General features: G+C 44.4%; 1 protein-coding gene across 3 annotated transcripts in view; it reads right to left on the reverse strand.

The window, feature by feature from the left end:
• Nucleotides 1-7,535: 7,535 nt before the first annotated feature.
• Nucleotides 7,536-16,867, reverse strand: part of GRHL2 (grainyhead like transcription factor 2) — a 106,568-nt gene continuing 97,236 nt past the window's right edge. For all 3 annotated transcript variants that reach the window (XM_075125021.1, XM_075125022.1, XM_048841383.2), the window contains exons 15-16: nucleotides 13,324-13,388; nucleotides 7,536-11,741 (exon numbers count right to left, since the gene is read on the reverse strand). In XM_075125021.1, the coding sequence (XP_074981122.1) occupies nucleotides 11,627-11,741; nucleotides 13,324-13,388 (180 nt within the window). In that variant the 3' untranslated portion in view covers nucleotides 7,536-11,626. The remainder of the gene's footprint in view (nucleotides 11,742-13,323; nucleotides 13,389-16,867) is intronic.

The following is a 16,867-nucleotide window of genomic DNA, read 5'->3' on the forward strand; positions in this document are numbered from 1 at the left end:
ACTTTTCTTATTCTGCTAATGTACCTGCATTATGTATTATTTCTTTATTGACTATGCTTTTCAATATGTCAGACATTTTCTTCTGTAAATATGACATGCAGTTTTACGGAAGTCTTAGACGCATTCATTTGAATTTTTTAAAGACTGTACTAATGTGTGGTAATGTGTTTTAGAAATGGCATCTTTGTTGTAAGATGTACAAACTATTTAAACTGACTTCTTTTGTTGTTGTTCATAGAAACAGCACTAAGAAATGCATGTTCTTGTTCACTTTTCCTTGTGCAGCTGCGGACAGTCATTATAATGATGCAATTGGTTTACATCGTGTACAAAACCCGCATCCTTATTTTTAATAGGGGTTAGTTTAAAACTCGCACAGACTTTTCCTAAAAAGTCTATTTTTGTGTATTTATCTCTCAGCTTCAAGTTTTTTTTTTTTTTTTGATCACACATTCTGTGCTGCTCCCAGTGCTACTTGCCTGTGGCCAGGTCTGCATGAGGGCAAGACTCGGAAGTCTTCCCCATAGACTTATGCCCCACTCCCCATGTGACATGGGTGATGAAAGAGCAGTGAGGAGTGCTCAGCTATCTCAGTTTTTCAAGCATGATGTCATGACTAGATCATTCAGGCCTTTACCCCCCCCCCCCCCCCCAGAAGACAGACTGATCAGTCACTTTTGCTGTCACTTTCCCCTCATGCTTCATTGGCTAAGTCAAAACAAAATGAATGTGTTACAACCTTAGCTTAGCCTAGTGTAGTCCTTTTTTCATGCTGATGTGGGTAACTGACTTAAAAACTGTATCATTTAAATAAGAATGAGTCTGAATAGCTAACTCTGGGTCTGAATCCTGCTCAGGGTTTAGGTTCAGCCCATTACCCAGATGGGACCAATTATGAAGTTTAGATCCACATTCCTTTCAAGTTTCAGGGGTGCTCAGATCCAGGATTTTGGGATGGGCCAATCTCGATATTTAACAAATTTTCTGAGAGGAATATGGATCCATTTTGCACACTGTGCCACTGCATCTTATGGATGTTTTTATGAGAAAACAGTTTAAAATGCACCTGGCCAAATGATAAATTTAGCAACTGTTTTTCCTTGTTATACAAACACACACAAAACAGCATTGTGTGGTTAAAAAAGATACATTTGTGACAGTTTCTTTTTCAGTGCCAAACATAATGAGCAGTATTGTTTGAAGGGAAATAAGAATTTTTTACTGTATTATTATTATTGTTGAACAAATCTTGTTTTTTAAATATTAGATTTTTTGAAGAATTTTGTATTGTAAACTGTTTTGTGACATGGTGCTTTTTCATACTGGAATTACTGATTGCACCGAACTCTGAATTGTTTTTCTTATATAAATGCGTAACCTTGAACAATCTTTATGAACATCAGTGTATGGTGAATACCAAGGTTCACAAAGAAATTTCCCTATTGAAGCCCCTAAATGTTCCTGCCTACTAATAAATACTCTGCTGCAGCTAGTTTTCTGGAAAGTGCTGTTGTATTGCTCCTGAAGAACAAGCACTAGCTCAAAGTACTGAATCAATATTGCACTGCCATTGGAAGCACTGTTTCTTACAAACTGGAAGAAATATGATGAGGTGACCTATGATCAGTGTTTAAAAAATCCCCTGCCACACAAACTCCCCCTCCCCCTCCAGTACCTGCTTGCCAGAAATGAAATGTTAGTCATTTTAAATTCAAACCTATCTCCCTCTCTCACAAGTCTGACTTCACCTCTCTGTTTGTCATTTCTGATGTCCATACCTCATAGCAACAATCTGTGAAGCTGGGTTTAGAGGAAACGACACGTCTCGGCATCATTGCAAGCTTCCTTCTGGCCCATTTCATTTGTTGTCCCTCAATTTGGGTCTTAGTTACAGATATGTGACTTCAGTGGCTGAGAGCTTTCTACACATGTGAGAGGAAGCAATGAACAAGAATTTCCAGGCTATATTGGTTTTACAACATACACTTATGCAGAGTTAAAACCTGCCGGCCTCCTGCAGTCCTGCTGTGAAACCAGCATCCTCCAAAGAGGATTAAACACGATGTCTCTACATTTGGACCCAGCTGGGATGACTAGGCTTGGAAATTTCTTGCTAGGAAAAGCATAGAGATAAAGAGAATGAATAACCTTAATTAAAATTAAAATCTTTGCAGCAAGGTTGAACTATTTCTTTAATCCGATACCTTTCTTAAGCCTGACATGTGTATGTAGAGAAATGAGGTATAGAGTTGCTCTTTTCACAATCTGTACACAGTGGACCTTAAGTTTAAGTAAAGTTTTTATAACATTCCAGAGTTTAAATACTATATTAAGAAGGGGCATTAGAATTGGGGTTTCCTACTAATGCATTTAGGGTGGAATTCATCCGAGGGCACAGGGCCAGTGTAGTCTGTGCATCTCTAAGTCCTCCTTAAGACTATTTTTAGACTGAAATTATTCCCCACATGCATTATTTGAAACATTTTGGGTACAATGTCCCTGCCTGTGTCCCAGCACTAGATGAAACAACTAAAGACCAGTTTTGTAAAAGAGAGAAGAAACACTAGGAGTATTTGAACCATCTCCTCAGGAACTGAAAAGGGAGGAGGAAACATGAGGACCAGAGAATGCTTATCAGCTGAGAGAGAGAGAGAGCAAATAGCTGCCAGGTGCAAAATGGCAACAGTAGGGTTACAGCCACTAGGCTCTGTCATATTTAAAGGGCCAGCTTCAAAAAAGCATGCTGGGAACAAAAGTTCCTATAAAATGGCCCCCCTGTATGAAGGATAGTGGTTGGGACCAGGTAGTCAGCCAAAGAGAGGCAGGGTCTGTGTCACCACGGCATCACACTGCGGTAAATGTGTAAAGGAAAGGGGGCAGCTGGAGAATCAGTAGCATTTAAGCTCTTCTGGTATTATGTTTCTTTCAGACTAATTTAACAATCAGCCCATTACTTTCCCAGCTGTCCCTGTTGTAGGGTGCCACTAATAAACTGATGGATTAACAAATAATATTCAAAATATTAGAAGATACCAAATGTGCAGCAATAATCCTTCCCTGAAAATGGCAAATATCTGTGGAAGGGCTCTCACCAATGGAGATGCGTGAATGTGGCTGGAATTTGGTATGGATCAGATTCCAGTAGATCAGCGGTGGATCTGTATGATCCAAATCTCTGAAGTCTACAAACTGGACTGGAAATTTTAGAACAGCCTTTCTCAAATATCCCTGGGCACTTCCCTTTCAGTCACAGCTGCCAATGTAGCACAAAAACAGCCTCTCACATGGTGGCCTGTTCTATTCCTGGCCTGAAGTGTGGGCGGGGGGGAGAGGATGTTTTCAGACCCCTAAAAAGTTTGAGTTTGGACATAGGAAGCCAAGCAGGTAGGGTGAGTAGAGGTTTTCCATCGTCTCACATCTCCACTGCAGCAGGCCAACTCCTTTCACACTTTTGAGCCAGGACTAAAAATGCCCACTTGGCCAAGCAAGATGCAGTATTTTTGCTATAACAGGGACTCACCTCAGTATCTTATCTTCGGCAGACAACGAACACTGAAAGTGATCGTTTCAACCCTTACAATATGGCTGGGACAGTAGGTGCAAGTTGTTTGCCTTTGAAGGTGAACGTTGCAGCTTGACTGTTACGCTAGCACAGAGACAACATGTAACTGTTGATAGTGGGGGTGGGGTGACCAGATAGGGACAGTCCTAATTTTGGGTTTTTTTCCTTATATAGGCTCCTATTACCCCCCCCACCCCCTGTCCCAATTTTTCACATTTGCTGTCTGGTCACCCTAGTTGGGAGGCGGGGGGAATGTGACCACCGCATGCGTTGCATCTGGCTGTAGCACAGAAGGTTTCAAACTGGGGGACGGGTCCCCCTGCGGAAGGCACAGAAGAACGTTTTGGGGGGGGGGAGAAGAATCATAGAATATCAGGGTTGGAAGGGACCCCAGAAGGTCATCTAGTCCAACCCCCTGCTCGAAGCAGGACCAATTCCCAGTTAAATCATCCCAGCCAGGGCTTTGTCAAGCCTGACCTTAAAAATATCTAAGGAAGGAGATTCTACCACCTCCCTAGGTAACGCATTCCAGTGTTTCACCACCCTCTTAGTGAAAAAGTTTTTCCTAATATCCAATCTAAACCTCCCCCACTGCAACTTGAGACCATTACTCCTCGTTCTGTCATCTGCTACCATTGAGAACAGTCTAGAGCCATCCTCTTTGGAACCCCCTTTCAGGTAGTTGAAAGCAGCTATCAAATCCCCCCTCATTCTTCTCTTCTGCAGGCTAAACAATCCCAGTTCCCGCAGCCTCTCCTCATAAGTCATGTGTTCTAGATCCCTAATCATTTTTGTTGCCCTTCGCTGGACTCTCTCCAATTTATCCACATCCTTCTTGTAGTGAGGGGCCCAAAACTGGACACAGTACTCCAGATGAGGCCTCACCAATGTCGAATAGAGGGGAACCATCACGTCCCTCGATCTGCTCGCTATGCCCCTACTTATACATCCCAAAATGCCATTGGCCTTCTTGGCAACAAGGGCACACTGCTGACTCAACGATGCCAGGTGTCTTGGGCCAGTCCTGTGTGGGGAAGGGAAGAGCACCTCCACCTCCTGACTCACCACAGAACCTATTGCTAAATGGAAGACAGAGCAAGCCCCACTGCAGTGCGAGGGGAGCAGTTTCCCTGGGCAGAGCCCCTACTATAGGAATGGGAGAGTGGCTTCTGCTCTGAGAACAGGCACGCCGCATTTGCCCCACCAGCAGTAGGGAAGGAGAAGCAGCCCCAAGTAGCTGTGGGGGTGGGGGAGGGGCTGACTCAGCCCGCAGCCAGCTGCCATGCTACTGTCTCCCTCTCCATGGGACACAGACACACAGAGTGTGCTGCCAACCAGGGGGAGCTGCTGGGCATCCTGGCCAGAGGCAGCCCAAGGCCTTGCTCACCCCCAGTAGGTCAGTCTGCAGCAGCCCCTCTGAGTGGGTCCCCTCAGAATATTTAGCTGTTGCTAAATGGAAGGCAGAAATCTGGGAGAGGGCATGCCCCTGCGTCTTCCCCTCCCCTGCCCTGCCCCTCTTCACTGCTGCATGGTCAGAAGGGCATGAAGGGGGAAGATTTAGTTTCCTCTGATGATAGTCTTAGCGCCCCTGTGGCCCAGTGCATTTCACCAGTTGAAAGGTGACTCAGGGCTGCTGTATTTGGTGGGCAGGGAAGGGCAGGGGAGCGGATGCCATTAGGACACAGTCAACAGCTCCTCTTAGCCTTATAGTAGCCACACGCTGAACTGGGCCGAGTGTGAAAGCTGCTAAGCAGCTTATACATAGACAACATGCAGCTGATTTACAGGGCAGTAAAGTCATTGCACTAACACTCAAGGCAATCTCAGGCTCTAGGTAAGGTTTACGTGCCAGTGTGGCTGCATTTACGCCCATAGTGCTAGCTCCCACTAGAATTATCTTAGGTACTGACAGGCCTGCCCCCCGCTCCCATCACCCTAGTAGCTGAGCACCTCACAGGCTTTAACGTATTTACCCGCACAATGCCGCCATGAGGCCGGGCAGTTTACAAATGTGGCACTAAGCAACAGCAGAACTAAGGGCTAGCGTCACAAAGGGCCTTAGGCACCCACCTGCCATGTTAGGCACCTAGGTCCCTGAGTTAGGCGTTCACTGGCATCCCTGCTCAGCTGCCACCCAACCTGGCCAGCGGCTATGTTTTTCTGTAAAAGTTTCCTGTCCATCTATGGTTCTGCCCCTAGGCTTGTGCTCTGCAGCGTCCCGGCAGGCAGCCAGAGGCCTGAGCCTCAGAGCAAGTCACAAAGAAGTGCCGCCACCTGACTTGCCTGCAGGGCCTGACGAGCTGGGCATGCTCAGAGAGACCCCCTAATGCCACACAGACCTGCCCCGGGGGGCTCCCGCATAACCTTTAGTCCAGGGGGGTTAGACCACTCACCTGAGGTGGGAGACCTCCCCCATCAGGTCTCCCCCCCGCCTAATAAAGAGAAGGGATTTAAGCAGGGCTCTGCCATCTGTCAGGTGAATGTTCTGGCCACTGAGCTATGGGATAAGCTGATGTGGAGCAACCTCAGGCTCACCTTGCACTTTGGCTATTGCACTTCGCACTTTGGCTAATTAATTAGTGTCATTGGAGCAGGGGCACTGGAGCGTGGGTCTTCCACCTGCTAGATATGCCCGCCCCCCCCCTCCAACCCAGGCTGGAGGCAGTCTCGCTTGCAGGCCCAGCGACGCTTTAATTAGTTAGCTGCAATGGAGCAGCTTCAGCAGGAGAGCTTGAGGGAGCTTCACATCAGAATAGCCCCAAGTACAGTGCTTTGCGCACTCTCCTGAGAGGCAGGGGACCATGGGCAGTGGGTGAAGCTTCCCCTTGGGGAGGCTAGCCCCTGTCCTGCCTCTTCTGGCTGAGGCCATGCTCCCGCTCGCTGCTCTCATTCCCTTGCTGCTCTTCTTCCCCTCCCCACCGGGGCTGAAAGCTGGACCCCTGTGGGGGGGTGGGCTGTGCTGAGAGCTCGGTCGGGGGCCATGGGGTTGGGAGGGGAGGAGCTGAGCGGTCAGCCCTGACTGAGCCTGCAGCAGACCTCTCAGGCCTGGCAGGAGTTCTGAGCCCAGACCCCCCACCCCATTCCATCCCTTCTCCCACAACCCTGCTCCTGTTGCACCTCCCCCCGCTTGCTCCTTTCGGACCCCCCCCCCCCCCGCTGTGGCCCCAAGACCGGAAAAGCTCAGGGCCACAGCATAACACGAGCGCGCCTCCAGTCCCAGGGCAGTGGTGGGGAAATTTTTCCAGGATCCCAAATTGGCCATGGCCCCTGGGCACAGGTCCCAGGGCTCATGCATTCATCTGCCACTGCCTCCCTCCCCACCCCCACAATGGCACGAGGTTTGGGGAGGCTTAGTCTACCCCAGCCACCATTATGCACTGGCCATGCGATGCATAAGACCACATCAGGTAGGCACAGGCTCTGCATGCAGTTTCTGGGGGTGGGTTCCTCTCAGTATCCCACTTCGCTACAGCTCCTGGCACCCAGGCTTGCCCAGTCCCTTCCTAGTCAGAATCCTTCTTCCCACCTGGCCAGGAGGAAGGTAAGTGCAAGGGGAAGAGGGTTAATGGGCGTTGGCATCACCTGCTTAGCATATCCAGCATGCCAATTAGCTTTGAAAATGTTTGCTATGGAGCTTGGGGCAGTGCCCCATGCAATTAGCCAACTTTTGCTGCCTTTGTTTTATGAAACTCATGGGGGCCTCAGTGCATGAATCAAACACTACACCAGTGTAATACTGTGCTTTACTGCCCATGGATTAAGGCTGATATTGTGACTTCCAGTCCCTACTTGTAAATACACGAGTATTGACTCCAGAGCTTGAGTAATATGTATTTTCACCAGCCCCTCTTGATTCCTTCATAATAATTGCTACTTCTACTTTTTTGGAAAGTTTCTTAGAGACAGAAAGAGGAAATGGAAAAACAGTTCCTAATAATGCACTATACACCAATGAACCTATTGGACACCAATCTCTCTTACATATGAATATTTATTATTTTCCTTCTGAAAAATGTACAAAAAAATAAAATACCTGTATTTATAGTTTATCAATCCCCTCTCCCATTTACAACACTATTAAGTTACATGAGCTATTACCTTAATATAAACGCACACTGTTTATACATAAAGCTTCCTTGCTTGCCAGAGAGAGGGGCTGTCACAAAATTTGGCACAAACACACCTGTTTGCATCTTATCACAATTTAAAGGAAGTGGGGAAGGGAATAAACATTTGACATACTTTACACTTTAAAAGTCTCGGGAAGAGCATTCGTTTCCAGTTCCACGTCACACCACACGCTGCATTCAGAACAGTGGTGCAGCTTCGTTTTTATTGATAGCACTGAAGCCATCAGTTCCATTCAATCTGCAACTTTTAAACAATCCATAGCTTTAAATACAGGAAAATAAACAGGAACAGTGTCTGAAACAATATCATCTGTAGTTGCTTGATCAACACATTGTGCAAGAGAAGAGAGAGCAGGAGATACACCCAAGGAAGAAAAGTCCATTTTTTTCTGAGTGTGTGCCCTTCAGTGGCAAAAAACCCCACCAAATTGTAGTTATCGCTAATCTTGGGCAGGGTGGGAGGAGGGGGGGTGCCCTTTCCCCACCACCCACCAACAAAAAAATGTAGCCTTCAAAACAGGGGTTATGATTCTATGCATTTGCTTTGGGCTATAAGCAGCTGAAATATGTTGGAGCAGCATCAGACTTTAGAGTTGCATTGCATAGTTTGGCTTTCATAATAAGGCATTCAATCCACTGACAGCTCAGGAATTACTACTTGTTGCATTATAGCTTTGGTCTTTTGTGGGACAGCTTCTATGTACAGTCCTGTTGTAATGTTAAAAAACTAGTGGCACATCTGTAAACACTAAGTTTCCCTTAATGTAAAGAGCTCCATGAACCAGCCGCCTTTCAGACTCCACTAGTTCATAGTCAGGACTCCTCACTTGCAGGAGGAGATTTTTGTTCTTTTAAACCAATAGCCACAAAGTGCCCCCCCCCCAAAAAAAAACCAAAAACAAAAACAAACAAAAGACCAGCAAGCTAACACAGGCATTTTTGTCCGCTGGTGCACCATTGCCAAATCTCACTCCCATTTAAACTAGAAGCACATTTTAAATGTAAGCTACATTATTCATCATAAGATTTGATGAAGGATAAGTGACATACATGTTTTAACCAATATGAATGTAAATAAATGCATGGTATTTTTCTGGGCCAGCTGAAGCCTTTGAACCAATGTATAATGGATATTTAGACTGGACAGAGGAGCTCTCCCATTGTTCTAGCAGCGTGAGTTACTGGCACTGGGCCTTTCTGTGACTTGAACTCCTCCTTTTGACCAACAACCCTTAAAGGTGAGCCAGCACGCTTTTAACCGGTCAAGACCAGAGTTCAGGGTCCTGTGTTTCTCCTTCCACAGCTCATGCTGTCACTAAAACCTAAAGCAGGGCAGTGAGCTGTGTTCTCTGTAAGGCTCTAGGTGCTTGGGATGCCATCCACTGGAGCCCCCTAAACTTCAGATCAATAACTCTAAAGAAGACATGACTAGCAGATTTGCTTAATATAGCTATATTAGTCATTGTTAAACCCATCTCTATATCGGGCCAAATCCTGCTTGCCAAAGAGGCTTTTAGCTTCCAAAGAGGCTTTTAGCTTCAGTAAGGCTACCTGTGTGAGTAAAGCCAGAAGGATTTGGATGTTCTGTCACTGTCATGGGATCTTAAGCACTTTATTTGAAAGTGTATTTTACAAAATCTTTTCAGTTAATCTTGGACGCACCTTCCCTTTTGCAGATTGTGCACAAGCTGCAGCTCCTGAGCCTGGGATCAGAAAGATGTTTTGTCTCACCCCTGTTCCCATTTCCCAAAACCTTGCAGTTCTCACCCATCCTAAGCTAGCAAGCAGCAGTGCTCCAGGACAGTGGGACACACTGCAACCCACAGGACATTCACATCATATCAGTTATGCAGGCGAGAAGGAATAAACACATTCCTGGGGGAGGGAATGCTAAGTCCGCTATTAACCCAAGCACTGCTGCTACATGTGCAGGCTTTGCTGAGCCTTTCTTTAGCAATGGCAACTATGTGGTGAATCCAGAATCCCCATCGACACCTGCCAATCATGTGTATTGCTAAACAGTCTAGTATCAAAAGCCACAGATGGTTAAAATAGATAAAAGAGCTTGCCTGATATCAAAGGGCTTATGTGTTTGTTTACATTTACCCACAGGCTTAACTTTAAGCACGAGTAGCCCCACTGGACCCTTGTGACTGACTGAAAGACCCTGTTGAGATGTCTTAGAATTCCAAACATTTCTTCTATTTAAAAAAGAAAAATACAAGAACAAATCCCATAACTCAGTCGGACTGTGCATCGTACCCAGGCCTGAATCTAACCTGCCAGAATGCACTTCTTTTTATGAAGAGTCAGAAACAAGATCTGGTCCAAGTCAGGGTAGATCCTTGCTCCAAACAAAAGCCAAATTCAACCACAAGATTCCTATTCCTCAGAATGTCCACTCTTATACCTCATCACAGGTGGGTTAGAAAAGCAGCCATGTAGGACTGTGTGTAGTATGAAAAGGCCATGACACATCATTCAGCACTACTTAATGGAGAGAGAGCTGCAGATGGGGAGGGGAAATAGAAGATCTACAATGCAAACAGAAATACAGCAAAAAGCAGATTCTGGATACGTTGGGTTTGATTCTCCCCTGAACCTTGCCTGGGTTCCAGTCCTGCAAATGATTACGTACATGCTGAACTACTATTGCAAAGTATTGATTTCATTAGGACTACATACATGAGTACAGTTACGCATGTGTGAAGGGTTGGGAGCTTACATCTGTACAAAGCAAGTGTTAAAACAATATATCACCAAATCAGACTGCTGGCATTTTACACCCATCTTTGCACAGATGGAAATGACAATATGAGGTGCAAAGCAATAGAGAATCAGGCCTATTAACCTGGGCAAACATTTCTGCAATTGGCCATTGCAATAACATGCCTGAAATGGACCAGCATTGAGACAGAAAGGAAAGGATTTTGGAGAAAAAAATAGAGACACACCAATAGAACCACCAAACAATTGCAGTGCATTCAATTTTTAGAGGCAATGGACCAAATTCATCCCCAAAATTAGCCCTTTGAAGTTAATGGAGTTACACCAGGGAGGAATTTGGCCTGATACTTGTAAATATTCCAGTATAAATACTGAACCAAACCCATGAATCAGATGCGAATATTAACTTCCCAGCACAGCCTCACCCCTCAGCAGTTTGCAGAAATCTAAACCTCGCAGAGAGGAGAAACTCAGTTCACCCTTAATCCAAACACAAAAAAACATAGTGGCAGTAAACACGCCCATGTACAGTAGGTTAAAATATATTATTGCATATTATAAACATTATATACAAGGTTAAAATGGTATTTTTTCCAGCTTACTTACAAATTACAATATAGATGAATGCCTTACTTACACGTCCTCATTGCTACACGCAGAGAACAACCAGAGGTATTTGGCAAGACTATGCGCTACAGAGCAATAGGCATCATTTTAAGTAGGTGAATTCAGTTGGTCACTTTCCCCTCCTTTAGCACTGCACAAATTAGTAGCATCAGATTTTCTGGCAATTGATTGTGGAGGGGGCTATTGTTAAAGCAATTTCAACCAGATTTCCCAAGTTGGACCAATACAATTCCTTTCCCTAATTTAGGAGGCACTTGTGCTGTTTTAACATCTGGGTTCAAAAGGTGCTATTTCACATGAGCTGGGGGTGACTGCTCTGGTAATCGCTTGTACATTGAAGAGGGGGGAGCAATAAATAAGGGGTCAAGTGAACATGCATGGCCTCATGCTTGACAGACTCAAGTCACTGTTTGTTGGGTTTGTTTTTAGTGTTGAATAACAGAGTGGGTGATATTTTCAATGCATTTTTGTAACAGCTTCTCTGATCAGCGTTGACAAGTCTGCAAGGTTCCTGGGGAGCGTTCTTCTTCACAACAAGGATGAAATGCTGTGGTTCCTCAGGAAAGGGCCCTGAGCTGGGCTAGATCTCAGTCAGCGTGATCTTGAAGCCTTCCACTGTGCTCTCCATGTTCAGGATGAAAGTGTCCTCGTTGGAGTAGTGCTCAATGATGTTATCATCCATGTTTACCAAGATACTGGTGAAAATGAAGAAATCAGTATTCTTACATACATGGCTAATCAAAGGGAAGATCATGCACACTTGCCCAAAGCAAAGCTGCCTGGCTAGGTGTACTCACTTCCTAATCCTGATTGACCCCAAACTGGGGCAGGAGGCTATAAGGGACATACAGAGATCTCTTTCAGAGACCCACTTGTGAAATCTCTTCCCCTGCCTAAAGAGAACGGAATATCCCCCTCCCTCTCCCTCCGCCTGGCCATGCATTGTGAAATCTCAACGGGGGTGGGAGAATGGAGGTAGTTTGTTTGCTTTATTTTCTTTACTTATAGACTCTGGGCTAGAGGAAGCTGCTGGAGCTGGGACTCTTGCGGTGCTTATAATCTCTGCAGGACAAAAGAGAGCTGCCAGGGGCAGGACATCTGTGGAGTTTATAAATTGCCTAGAAGTAGAGCTACAGCCAAAGCTTCTGCATCGTGCAACTCTAATGACGCTCCCTCACTCTCCCTGCCCCGGGAGCTCATAGTTGCCTGCAGAGGTGTTGGGCTGCCCAGATGCATCTTGCTACTCCCAGCCTGCTGTATACACACACGGAGGGTTACTTCTGTGTGAGTCAATGATTTTTTTGGAAATGATTTGTAGCTGGGTGTGAAGCCTGAGCTACACCATATGGGGTGGGCTGGCGTAAAGGTCAGCTTGCATGTGAGAATATAACATGTTTCCTCATTCTTTTCGACAAAAATAGCTTCTTCTAAGAAATGTAACAGCTGAATATGGTGTTAGAAAGAAGCTGACTTAAAAAGCAAACTAGAATTTCTTTAGAAGCCATGGAAATTCCCCCACAAAACACTTTGTTCAGGTAGAATTAAGGCTGTAAATAGGCTTTAAAATGACATTACTAGAATGTTGTCGTTATTTCAAAGTAAACATTGAAGTGAGCTGTAGCTCACGAAAGCTCATGCTCAAATAAATTGGTTAGTCTCTAAGGTGCCACAAGTACTCCTTTTCTTTTTGCGAATACAGACTAATACGGCTGTTACTCTGAAACCTGTCATTGGAAGTCAAGACATTAAGGCTTGGGGGGGTTGGAGATTGGTTGTTTTTAAACTATTGGCACATCTGAGTCATTGTAAAAAGTCTACATTTACTCAGCTAACGTTCTAATATTGAACATAGTTCTGCCCTTCCCTCAACTACCAGTTCCCTGTCAAACTTTCAGCTCTGGGGCCATAGACTATTCCAGAAAACTCTACATCCTGCCAAGTCAATTCTGAATGCAGCCACTGGTTAAAGGCTGGAGAACCAATAGGCCAGTAAATCATAAAGATTACATATATGGTCTGCACAGGACTCTGTTCTCACCCCATTATGGGATTGATACCCCATTCAGTCCATAAATACTGAAACTACGTGCTCCAGACACAGACTAGAGATCAACTTTTTCCATATCTTTCACTCTTTGTCATCTATTTGGGTTAGGGACTTGCTTCCTATTAGGTATTTGTACAGCACAGAGTACAATGGAGCCATGATCTTAGCTGCAGTCTCTGGGCACTACTGTACCAAAAAATCATCATGATTAAGGTTTTACTTTCTCTTACCCCTTTTTGCTTTTCTTGTAAAGTTTTGCAATCTTTTCTACTGGAAGCCCATATTTCTCAGATATCTGAAATCATTAAACAACAACAACAACACAAGAATTAAAGACAAATGAGGAACAGGAAAAACATTCTGTACCTTTAGGATAAGATATTGAAGCACCAACTCATGGAGACTCTTTTAGCAAATATATATATATATATATATATATATTTTCCCATGTTAAAAGAGTCACCATCAGCCTACTTTCATGGACAATGTGGCCTAATTGAAGACTATTGTGCTCTGGAGAGGGATAATCCTAAATAACTAGATTTTTATAAAAACACTCATCAGTCCAGCACCAAAAAACATGGTAAGTATAACCACCTTTGAGTACAGTTTGAGAGTTTTTCCTAGTACTCTGCTCCAGCAGTTAACATTTCTTGTCCCTGGTCACATTTGTGCATTTAGCAAGACCATTAATATACCTTCCATATAATCAAATGCAGTTTCTCATTCTGCTGACAGTGCTGGTTTTCTGTGCAGGGGGCTCATGTGCCTGGCATCCATTCCTGGAGCACAAGTCTGCAGGGACACCCTAACCACGGAATGAAAGATGGGCTGTCACTGGACCATCCACTGGGTTAGAACTGGTTGACCAATGAAAAAAATGTGTGCACATTTTCATTTTTCATCAACATTTCATTTTTGGTTGGAATTTTCCAGCCAGCTATAGTCTGACTCCCTGAGGCACATAAGAAAATATCATTAAACTAGAGGGCTTTCAAAAACATTTCTTGAGATGTGTCCATGGATGAACCAGAACGTACAAGAGAACTTTTGAAGGATGACATCTTAGCTAACTGAAATTACCAAGGACAAATCCACTCTATTGTAATGCTTTAGGCAGCCCTTTGCAGGACGTGGCAGTTCACTGGTAAATCCTTTGATGCTCATTATAACAGCATAACCCATGCCACGATAACCCCATTTAATGTTTACGGAGATAATAATTCCAGTATTCATCAATCTCATACCAATTTCATTTCAGAATTATTACTTTGTTCTTTGGGGAGGAGCTCTGTGACACTTTTTTCCTTTAAAGGAAAGGCAAAAGCAGATTGTTCCAAAAAGGGAAAACAATTATGTCAAAGGTAGTGTCTCTGTCACAGACTGTTCCAGGCAAGAGGACGCTGCAAGCATCCAAGCAAACTATTTGCCCTCTCCCAGGTGAAATTAAATTATGTTGCTACTAAACAGTTCATTGTCCACTGCATTAGAGAAGTGAAATGCACAATTAAAAATTGTTTTTGAGTAAAGACTGTCAGACATCAGCCACTAGCCCTAGGTAGGTGTTTGTGTGTTGTGGGTGGGTGGGTGGGGGGTGTGTGTTCAGCATGACTTTGAGAAAATGGAATGTTTTCTAAAGGTAAAAGAGAATAATTGTTGTGAAATGGAGACTGAAGAGCAACAAATACCCAGTACTCCAGCACCACAGGCAAAAGGAGCAAAGGAAAATGCTACTACAAAAATCAAAACATGGCTTCCTAACATCAAGAAGTGGTCATGACCAGAGCCTCGAGGAAGTCTTTAGGGAAATTGAAAGACTGATCTAATTTATCTGAGAAGTGCTTGGACATGATGGGTGTTGTATAGAATCTAATAGATAAGGCACTAACAGATGGCGCTCAAGAATATATAGCATAAGTCCTAGATTTTGCAGGACCAATACAACGTGTTAGGCACTGCAAATGGGTGTGTCTGGTCGCTCTGACAATGGGCCTGGTAGGAACCGCAAGACTAGATCAGGGAGATTTGATAAGAGATGCAGGTGCCATCCACACTTCTGATTTAACACCGCATAAGGAATGTGAGGCAGTTTACATTTTGGCAGTGTGGTTTCCATGTGAAATTTGTAAACTGTCAATTTTTTTAGGGTTGCGCTTTGTCAGGCTGGTGCTCTCAGTCATGGCTCTGACATGGTTCATTGCCTCTGGAAATGGCTGGATGTGCTAATGCTAGGCCTGGTCCCATATTATCATTTGTATTAAAATAACGCCAAGAGGCCTCCATGAGGATCAAGGACCCATTGTGTTAGGCACTTTACAGCCATGTAGTAAAGCACAGTCTCTGTCCCAAAGAGCTCACAATCTAATGTAAACAAAATATAACAGGTGGGTTTATCAAACATGAGGAGGGATGGAAGAGAGAAAGGACATGGGTAACGCTGATAAGATCATGCAAAATTCTGAGCACTCTCAATTCCCACTGGTTTCCATGGGAGTGGGGGTTCTTAGTATCTCCCAGGGCCACGCAGCAACTTGCGGGGTCAGGCCCATTATTCACAGAAGGATGGTGAAGATGTTCTAAATTGATTTGCATTAAAAACCAGTTAACACTCTGCTAACATGAATAAGGCTTGACGGATGAGGTTTGTGCCTATACAGAATCCATAGTTAACAGCATGTAACTGCTTGCAAAGTTAGACTCCAATCCTGCACTGTGATCTAAGCAGGTGGGCTGCTGCAGGCACGTAGCTCACGTTGCAGTATTGGAGTCTTAGACAGTACCCTTATCAAACTAATCTCAGTCAGTATTGCTACTCAGGAAAGCTCTTTTACTGCTTTTTATTCTCATCCAAAGAGGCAGGGGGTTACATGTGTCAAGAGGGGAACATACCTACATGTGTGCATACTGTCTGAGAGAGGAGGGAAGAAAGAGAGACAGCAGATTATGACTAAAAGGTGACGCTCTAAAAGTAATTTAGCTGAAGTGGAAAACAGAAATGATAGAAAGTGTCTAAGTCTGATTGCTAAAAGGAGGGACGGTTTAAAAGTGCAATCAAGGCAAATTGCCCTGTCACTGTAACTCAGGAAGAGGCTAGAACATCAGTAAGAGTAGCTGCCATTTCCAGGCATTAAATTCTCAGAGATATTCCCATTTCCTCCTTTTACTTCTCCCTTATTATTAATTCTCTGTATTACCGTTGTGCCTAGGAGCTGGAGTCATGGACCCATTTTGCTAGGCACTGTACAAACACAAAATCCCACAATCCTTGTTAAGTAGTGACCAGGGGTCAGATAATATCAGGTAAGTGAACTGGTGGCTGCAGCTCTCATGTGTTCCCAAGTCTACACTTTCATTTGAAAAGAAGCATTAAGGCTCTTTCCCTGTTGGTTGTGAAGAAATCCTTGAACATGTTACTCAAACGTAAAGTGGTGCAGCAGTGTCTGCAGACAGGCTCAAACAATAGCTTTGTGATAGATACGGACTGCCCCTTTTACCTCACTGGGGAGCTGACTCTGAAGCCTAATGATGACTTAATCGTCAATATTTTAACAGGCTATTAGCACAGCTACATGAATTTGTATCTCTGTCCCATGGCAATGTTTATCAAAAACGTCAGGCAAACATATAAAAGAAAATCTCCCTGTCCCAAGGCCATTTGACAGCAGCTAATCCATAGCATACTGCACATACCAAGGCAAAGCTTTCCTGGGAAACCTCAGTAGACCTAAGACACACATACCGCATGTTTTTAGAATTGGTTTGGGATGTCCCATT

Source organism: Caretta caretta, chromosome 2 (genome assembly GCF_965140235.1).
Source record: "Caretta caretta isolate rCarCar2 chromosome 2, rCarCar1.hap1, whole genome shotgun sequence".
NCBI classification, from domain to species: domain Eukaryota; kingdom Metazoa; phylum Chordata; order Testudines; family Cheloniidae; genus Caretta; species Caretta caretta.